The sequence below is a fragment of the Miniopterus schreibersii genome (genome assembly GCF_964146895.1).
Source record: "Miniopterus schreibersii genome assembly, chromosome: 19".
In the NCBI taxonomy this organism is placed as follows: domain Eukaryota; kingdom Metazoa; phylum Chordata; class Mammalia; order Chiroptera; family Miniopteridae; genus Miniopterus; species Miniopterus schreibersii.
Genome location: NC_138119.1, coordinates 38,952,488 through 38,961,778, shown reverse-complemented (window position 1 = coordinate 38,961,778; position 9,291 = coordinate 38,952,488). Strand labels below are relative to the sequence as shown.

General features: G+C 55.3%; 1 protein-coding gene across 1 annotated transcript; it reads left to right on the top strand.

Moving 5' to 3' along the window:
* The first annotated feature begins 1,301 nt into the window (after positions 1 to 1,301).
* RGS4 (regulator of G protein signaling 4) lies at positions 1,302 to 7,403 on the top strand. Its single transcript, XM_081121045.1, has 5 exons — positions 1,302 to 1,451; positions 3,944 to 4,048; positions 4,327 to 4,388; positions 4,770 to 4,936; positions 5,231 to 7,403. The coding sequence occupies exons 1-5, from the start codon at positions 1,408 to 1,410 to the stop codon at positions 5,468 to 5,470; spliced, it is 618 nt and encodes a 205-aa protein (XP_080977171.1). The 5' UTR covers positions 1,302 to 1,407; the 3' UTR covers positions 5,471 to 7,403.
* Positions 7,404 to 9,291: the final 1,888 nt, after the last annotated feature.

The window sequence follows — 9,291 nt, the reverse complement described above, 5'->3', positions numbered from 1 at the left end:
CCCTCAAGGAAAAGCTGCCCTTAACTAATCTAGTAAATGTTAGTTCGTCTTCACAGGAGACTTTTCCTATCATTTAAGCGCATCTTCTGGAGATTATGCCCCCACCCTCTTATATATCTCGGCCATCTCCTTGCTCTGCTCGCTGTGGCCGGGTGAGCCGGGGTCCCTGTGGGGTGTTCGGGTCTTGGATGTGGTGGGGACGAGTCCTAGTGCTCTGCCTTCTGTGTTCTTGGGCCCCTTCAGGTGCACAGGCACCCATCCATCCTGCGCGATGTCTGCTTCTTACACATGACGTGTAGCTCACGTGTCCTATGCGGGCCTGTCTACGTTCAGGAGAGAGCTGCTGGGCTCCGACATAGAAACTAGCGTCCGCTCTGCTGCACGGAGCTGCCCCTGGACTCACCGTGGGCTGGGAGCGACACTGTTGAAACACCTGCTCGATTCTTTGAAGTAATCAGTTCATCCTATTGTGTACAAAAGACACCACCTTGCAGGTGCTTCTTGAATACCTCATGCTCATTCTGAAGATGGCGATACGCAAGGCAAACTACATACTTCCCTCCCCCCTTCTCTCAATATTTTGAAATCTGGTTTGTAGACTTAGAATTCATAAGACACGTAAGGAAGGGACCCTATATTTGCTCATGTCCTCCCTCCTCTGGTCCCTGTTGCTGTGTTGCAGCTTTTTGCAGGAGGCAGAGAGGTCGTCACTGCTGGGCTGAATTCTGTTCTGAGAAAAAGTTCTAGAAGAGTATCCCACAGTCGGGCGGAGCACAGATGCGGCTGGTCTGTTCTTCTGGGCCAGCGCTCCAGCGGCCCCTCCCAGCCCTGTGTCACCGTGACCACCGTAAGGCCACTTCTGCAGACCCCAGCCTGGAAACAGGGAGGGTGAGAGGGGGACCCGCTATTTCTAATCCAAATAAAAGGAAGGAAGCGTGGCGAGGGTCTACCCCAGCTAAGCCCGGGAGCTCCTGCTGGGACCGCTCCCTCCTGATGGCAACTTCCCTTGACATTGTTTTTATAGAAAATGAGTAAACCCCATGGTTTGTGGCATTTAAGCCCCTTTTCCCCCTTTTCTAGAAATCCGAAGCCTCAGACATGGGTAGAGACACGGGGGGAACTGCTCTCTATGTCTCTGCTCTGCAACACGCTTTCCTGCGGCTCACGGCGCTGTGGCCGCCCAGTCCCGCCTCCTGATCTCCGCAGAGGCTGCGAGGCCCGGAGGGGGGCACAGCGCTGCTGATTGGCTGCCCGGCGGTGGCTGGGCTTTAAATAAGACAAAACCTGCAGGCTGCGGGAAGCCGGGATCCAGACCGCATCCTCTGCACAGAAAAGGTGAGAGCGCCCCGCACAGCCACCCAGCCCCGCGAGCTCCTTCCTCCCTGCGAACTCGAGTCCGCTGCAAAGATGTGCAAAGGTCTAGCTGGGCTGCCTGCTTCCTGCTTGCGGAGGTAAGATGACCTTCAGCCCGACCCTGTTACACACGGTTGTTACCCGGTTCTGTGGGATGCGGACCCCTGTGGCCAGTGGAGCCCCAGGGCCCCAGCGCCCCAGCTTCCCTCCAAGGAGAGCTAGAAACTGTGGAGGAGGGTGTGCTCCCCGCTTCGGGCAGCCCCTGTGTTGCTGGAACGGACCCTGGTTGTGAGGACTGTTGGGAGCCTCAGTGAGACGCGAGGTGAGGGTCTGGACGACCTGGCGTGGTCTGTGGTGTCTCAGCCGGGATGGATGTTGTGTGCAGACTCACGCCCTGGGCTCTCCGACGGCAGAGGGCAGACACCCTAGGACTTGTTTAAGGGAAGAACCCCAGTGCGAGGTCTGACCCCCCCCAGGCTGTATGCTTCTGTGTGGGGCGAAGCATCTGCCACAGTCTGTGCTCTTTTTGTTTTTTTATTGTTCATAGTCCATGTTCTTATGATCAAATGTGATAAACTGAGCTCCTCACGTCTCTGCCCCTCCCTCCAGTTCCCCGAGGGTCCCGTGTGGGTTGTGGTTGCGAAGGATTGGTCATCGCAGGCTGGCTAAGAGCTCTGTGGAAGGTCTCGCCTTAAATACCTTGTTTTGTCATGTACTGTGTCTTGATTCTTAAAAAATACCAGCAACCATAAAGATAGGCAGTTACTCTTGTGTCTTTGGCTTTTTAAAAAAGATGTAAATAAGTGCTTCCAGAGAATGCTCCTGTACCAGCTAGCTGAAGTAAAATAAAAACCTGTGCGTATTACATGCGCTCATCTCATCTCACTGTGGAAAGCAGGAAGCCAGTCTGTAGGCGAAGCACCCTCTTCGCATTTCCCTGCAAGTAGAAATCACCGTAAATTTTGAGTTGGAAATCTCCCAGGAAGCGCAGTGATCCGTGCGTTCCCAGGTGCTCGCCTTTCAGGCGCTTGGTCACTCGGTCACTCGGGAGTCGGAGGCTGTTCACGTTCTTCCTGGTGCTTTGACATGAAGCAGGAGGGTCTGGCAGAAAGTGAGATAAGTGCCTCTGAACCCAGTGGACCAAGGGCTCCAAGCTGCAGTTAACTCTCACGGAAAATTAATCATGCAAAACCCAGAGGTGGGAGGAAGTTAGGCTCTGCTGATTACTGTGGGAGGCAGACGAAAGACTGCACTGCAGCTCTGCCCAAGGAGCCAGCCTGGGGGTAAACCCCATGGTGCAGGGCGGGCTGCTGGTCTCCATCCTCCCGGGAACCACAGACCACCGAGTCCAGCACCTTCATCCCGGCTTCCGTGCCTGAGACTCAGGGTCACAGGGGGTTTGCAGTGTATTGTAAGGATGGGCCTCCTGCCACCTCTGTGTGAGATGACTGCGTGTACCTGCCAGAGCTCAGCGGGCTGCTCTGACTAACACAGTCCACTTACCAGCACCTTAGACTCAGTCACCGCAGCCCTCATGGTGACATCTGCCATTAACGAGGAGCTGGCGCCCCCGCTAGGTGGGGAGGCAGAGGAGGGAACAGTCTTGTAAGGAAGAGGAAGCACTGTTTTAAGGGCAGCCCAGACATCATGAAATTCAAGCTTTCTGGGGAAACACAGCCAACAGCACAGCCTTCCCAAAACAATGTCTTTTTATGCCCGTGGCTTTGTTTTTGCCCTCTGAGTAGGAACATCTAGCCATTTACTTCTTCCCAAATGATATTTCCCTTATGAAGCTATTTCTGGGCTTTTATAATAAAGGAAATGCAGCAAAGGGATAACTATCAGAGTGAGGAGGCTGAGCTGAAAGGACCTTGTTTCCAAGTTCCCATCCAGCGACTCCAGCTGCCCACTGAGCACTCGCAGCTGGAGTGATGGCTGGCTTCTCTGGGTTGTTTTGAAGCCTCCAGTGTGTCCTTTCAGGTGTAAATGTCCCTGCACTGCAGCCACTGCCTGAGGCACTGGGGCTGCAGAGCCAATGCCTCACTGTCCAGCCCCTCTGTGGTGGCCACCTACCTGGTGCAGGTCAGCGGCCCACCTCCCACCAGGCTGGAATCACAGGCCACCTTCCCCAGGTGCCTGAGCAGGGAGCCGGCCCCTAGGCCAGCAGCCGGTGGCGGCAATAGCAACTGTTGTCCAGGAGGTGGCGCTGCAGGAAGGTGCCCCTCCTCAGTCCCTGCAGCTTCCCAGTTCCTGCAACGGTTCCAGTGTCAGCCAGTTTTCAGTACACTTCTTTGAGGTCCCACTGTGTGCTATTGGTGAAAACAAAAATGACAGGTTTGCAGGGGAGGCTGCTGGGTGGCCAGAAGGGTCAGCCTCCCAGTGGCTGGGAAAGGGCCCGGCTGTCTGTGGGCTCTGTCTGAGTCCCAGGCAGAGGCACAGGTGGGGGCGCCTTGTCTGGAGTTTGTGTGCTTCCACTCTCGCTTCCTAAGGGAACAACCTGTGGCCCTTTCCCGGTGACTGCTCTTGCAGTCAGGGTGACTTTTAAAGGGAGCCGATGACCATTATTCTGTTTTTCCTCTTTGCTGTGCAGCGCAAAAGATATGAAGCACCGGCTGGGGGTGCTCCTGCAGAAGCCGGGCTCCTGCGAGCACAGCGCCCCCCACAGCAGGAGAGACAAGCTGGCCCTTGGTCAGAGGTGAGAGGCTGGGGGGAGTCGCAGGGAAGCAGCTCCCGGACAGGGACATAGTGGAGCAGAAGGAAGCGATGCCCCAGTTAAGCTAGATTTGAATAAGAGGGTGCGTCTTCGTGGAGAAAACACTGCATCTGAAATGTCCGCACGATGGGGGGGCGGGAGCCCTAATCAACGGCAGGCCTCATCTTATGTCAGAAAATAAAATCTCTGCATTTTATTCAGGATCTTAAATTCCTTCCCTCGTTTTGGATTGTGGTATTCAACTTGTTCTTTTTCTCTAGGGTGAGCCAAGAGGAAGTCAAAAAGTGGGCCGAATCACTGGAAAACCTGATTAATCATGAATGTAAGTCTGACCTCCCCCGGAGGTGGGGTGAAGGTGCCCTGGATCCACACATTATCTCACAGGACAGATGGCAGACAGGCTTCCAACTTGGAGAGTCAGCCTGTTTGACGTTGAGCCCGAGCTTTGAAACCGTGAGGGAAAGGGCAGAGGAAAAATTCCAAATCCTGAGATTTCTTGCAGAATCCACCTCTTTCTCTTTCCCAAACCCACTGGAGCACAGGGTGCAGCTGGGATCCAATAGATACAAACATAGATCACCTGACCCCAAGGGACCCCACTAAAGGGGGTGCAGGGATGGTTCGAACCCTGCCTTATCCCCTCTGGCTCCTGGGCCTTGCTGCCCAGCGTGGTGACAGCTGCGGTTCTTTCTCCCTGCCCCAGGCGGGCTGGCGGCGTTCAGAGCGTTCCTCAAGTCGGAATACAGCGAGGAGAACATTGATTTCTGGATCAGCTGTGAGGAGTACAAGAAAATCAAGTCTCCCTCTAAACTGAGTCCCAAGGCCAAAAAGATCTACGATGAGTTCATCTCGGTCCAGGCAACCAAGGAGGTGGGTCTCCGTGGCACAGAGTCTGGGTCCTGGCACAGTTTCCTGGGGGTGGCCCACTCTGCAGGCCACTGAATCAAAGGAAAAGCTGAGTTTCCTGACGAATCTCCCATTTGTGAGAAAGAACAGAAGATACGGCCCCATGTAGTGGCTCACACGTCCCAGGGTGGAGCCCAAAGTCCTTTCCCACCCCTGGGGCACAGGGGGCGCCACACTCTCAGGGTCTGGTACAGAGCCTCCCGCCCGCCCCCGGGTGTGGTGTCTAAGGTGTCTAACCGAGCAGCCTCTACCCCTCAGGTCAACCTGGACTCTGGCACCAGGGCGGAGACCAGCCGGAACATGCTGGAGCCCACGGCGACCTGCTTCGACACAGCCCAGAGGAAGATCTTCCACCTAATGGAGAAGGACCCCTACCGCCGCTTCCTCAAGTCCCACTTCTACCTCGAGCTGGCCAGCCCTTCCGGCTGGTGGCCCGAGAAGCAGAAAGGGGCCAAGCATCCCGCAGACTGTCCTTCCCTGGCCCCCCAGTGTGCCTGACTCTCATGCTGCGGTGAGGGCCAAAGGCCAAGACTGTGCTGGAACTGAGGCCACTCACTGGTCTGTGAGCAGCAGGGGCATGTCCACCATAGCCTAGTTCCCACGTGTTACTGCCTAGATTTAGTGTCTGTGTTTCTGTGTTCATCAGGACAGGCCCTCTTTCCAGTCCAGTTTCCCCACATTTTTTAGGGTGCCATGTGGGCAAGGTTCCAAACAGCAGCCCGAGAGGCCCGGAGTGTTAGAGACTGTTGGCAGTCCTCTCCACCCAGCAGTGTGACCTCAGGTGGGTGGGCCCATGTCCTGTGACATCCACAGGCTCATGGATTCTGTTAGCTAGCACCTCCTGCCGACTCTAGGTGTCCGGGTGAGGTTGACCTATGGTGTGTACACGTGTGTGTGTGTGCGTGTGTGCGCGCATGCACACACATTCTTGTGACAGTGATGGAAGGGACCCAGGCGCTCATCACTAGTGCTCACACACTCACATGGACGGAACAAAGGGAACCAGCTCCCTGCCAGCTAACCTGGGGAAAGTGGCTGTCACACTCCGGGGTCTCGCTGGAGAAGCATCCGGGTTTAACCGAGACAGCCTGCCCGCTGAGCAGTATTCTAAGGAGCGAATGTCACACAGAGTCTAATCCTTGCCTCCCAGGGCTGTCCTGGGCTGCGGGCACTCACACACTTATGAGTCCCTGAGCTGCGGGCCTCCCCACTTTGCCTGGGGGTTGGCACCTGGTTATCTGCGGCTGGGCGGGCTGGGGCTGGGAGGTGGCCGTGGGTAGTGGGACTGTGGGGAAACGCAGGCTCCATGTGCTGGGAGGCTCGGCTGCGGAAGGCACAGGACTCCGAGGTTGCTCTCCACTCCCTTTCCCGACCAAGGTGCTCCTCTCATCTTGTGTTTTCCTGAGAATGCAGCCCTCACCTGAGGCTGCTTAGTTCATGGTGACATTGTTTGTGTTCCATTGGCTCTAGGCTATATGCCTCCACTCTGAGCCAGCCCCCAGGAAAGGTGACATTTTATAAGGGAACTGTTTCCACAAGCCCCAACTCCCTGGGTGTTGCTGTGGCCCACGAGGCGGGCCCCCGGGGCTCTGGGACGGAGTGGGAGGGAAGGGGGAAAATGGGCACTCGTTGGAACTGCTGTTAGGAACTTTCCAAAGGCACGTGAAATACTTGAAGATTTCTCATGGTGTTATTTATGATGTTGTTTTGTACGATGCTTTAATTATTGTATTGCTTTATAAATGGAGGTGCAGGATGTCTCCTGAGCGGTTCATGAGTGGCCGGGAAGTCACATGCTTCTTACTCTACCGAAACCACTGCTGTGAACACCCACGTGCCCAGTCCCTCCGCATCTGTCACCCCGTGAGCGCCACGTGCACTGAAGCCGAGAGCCTGGGCTCAAAGTGCGGCTCCCACAGCGCTGCCCACGGACCCATCGTATTAAAGATGCAGGTCTCATCGTACCCTCCTGGTCTCTGGCAGTTTCTTGCCTGTCTCTGGGTCCCCATCAGCGTCTCTTGTGTTACATACAAGCCCACAGCCTCCTCTCTAGGTGACTCCAGGGCCCAAGTGTGTGACTCTGTTATAACCGTCGGACCTCCGGGTTGTCCCGGACCCACGGACAGCTGCCTCACGGGTGTGCAGGGTTGTTCCGAATGAGGAGTAAATTATTTTATGTAATGTTTTCCAGTGTGCTTTTCAGTTGAGTACTGCTGTTACTTCATCAGCATTGACGTACAGAGCGCCTGTCCCGGCCCACGGGCTGGGCACCCCTCCTGTGCCTGCCCATGGTGGGCGCTGACTGGGAAACTCGAGTCTCAATCGCTGACCGACTATTTTGAACCAGGACTCGCTCTGTAATGGTGCAGCTGGCTACTTTCCTGCACTTGAATATTAAATGAAAGCATCTGAATAAACCTAAATGTACTTTATTTTGTCATATCTTATATTTATAGGGGTGGCCGAAATAGGTGCCCAGCAGTGAAGTGGCTCATATCTTGCACTTCTTATAATCTGAGCCTAAACAAAGATAACTAAGGAAACAGTCTAGAGCACTCCTTTAAAGCTCTACATGCTTTCAGACCTTAAAATTACTTAATACTTAATATAAGCGCACACACGGGTGTACTCGTGACCGGCCAGCAAGGTGCTTCCTAAGGAGGGTGAGGACGCTCTTCATACACTCTGCACAAGCAGGCTGGGCAGCGATGGCCACACACCATGAGAAGCCACTGTGGTGGCTGCAGAAAAGGGCCCACTGCCTCTCTTTTCTCCCTGCACCAAGCCTGGGAAAGAGCAGAAAGTGAATACTGTGTGTTCTCAGTTCCCGTCTCCGCTCTGGGACCTCTGGTCCCAGAACCAGGCTGCCTTGGCTCGGAGACCCGCTGGTTCCCTGGCAGGTGCTCAGCGGGTCTGCATGGGTGGAGTTGGCCTCAGGTCACCTGCCTGGGGGAGGGCAGGTGGGAGCAGCAGTGGTGGAGGAGGTGGAGGGGCTGTGGGTGCCCGAGGGGCGGATCCCTGACTGCTCAGCCTGCTTTCCTCCCTTTTCCAGATCCTCTTCCCTGGAAAACGGCACTCAACCCTCGCCTTCAGTCATGGGCCCCGTGTCCCTTACGCCCCGAGCCCCTACTTCCTGAATTCTTCCTTTCCCACCGTGAGCGTCCCTGTGCCAGGGTCAGGCACCCAGCGTCTGAAACTGTTTAGAGTAACAGATCCTTTGACGGATCTGATGAAAGCTCTGGACCATCTCCAGAGAAAAAGACACAAAGGAACCCAAATCTCCTACATGTTGAGAGGAAATGTTTACAGTCCTGGCTCAACACATGGAGGCTCTGGTCCCTCCCTCGGGACAAGTGTGCCCGGCTCTCAGAGGGCACACTGGCCGCTCCGTGGACATCACACCATCTCCCACCTTCAGTGCCTAGCGGAGTTCTCTTCTCCAGGCTCTGCCTTGCCCACCGAAGGGCATGAAAAATAACAGGTGCTGACACTTCTCCTGGAGGCAACCAAGGACCACATTTTGAAAACAGTGTTGCCCGCTATATGCTAGGCAGTGTCGCAAGCACTTTACAGAAACAGTACATTTAGTTCTCACACCAACCCTAAGATGTAGGTGCCAATCGCGTGCAATGCTTCCGCAAAACCTCTGCTGATGTTCACAGAGGAGGAAACGGAGGCACAGAGGAGTTAGGGGCTTGTCAAAGTCACACTGCCACCACCGAGCAAAGCTGGGGTGTGGATGGAGATGTGTGCACCCACCAGAAATCCACAGGCTGATGGACGAGGGCCCGTCTCTGCAGACCTGTGTGGTCAGGATGGAGCCTGGACGCCTTTGCCAGCTTTCGCATCTCCTGGGGCAGCCTTGGAGATTCGGGGTTCCAGGCTGTGCAGCCACGAAGGACCTCTGCGCCCTCCTGGGCACTGAGATCCGGGACCACCACACCTCTCAGGCTCCGTGAGGCAGGTAAAATGACTGGAGAGAGAACTGGGTTTCCAAGGAAACCAGAACACAGCACCTGACATTTTCCTCATGCTCATTAATTGCCACGTCTACACTGGGAGCTTTATGTTATTTTATTTAACTCTTAGGACAAAATTCTGAACTGGATGCTCTTAGTACCTGTCCATGATGGGCAGGGGAAGGTGACCTAGGAAAGCTCGGAAGTGGACCCAAGATCAAAGGAAAGAAGCGGCCAAGCTGGGGTCAAACCAGAGAGGCGGCTCCCAAGCCCACACGCGTGTTGCTGGCCTCACCAAGGGGAGTGAGTGGGCAAGAAGGGAGCGGACCAGGCGGCAAGGGAACAGGGAGAGATCGAGGG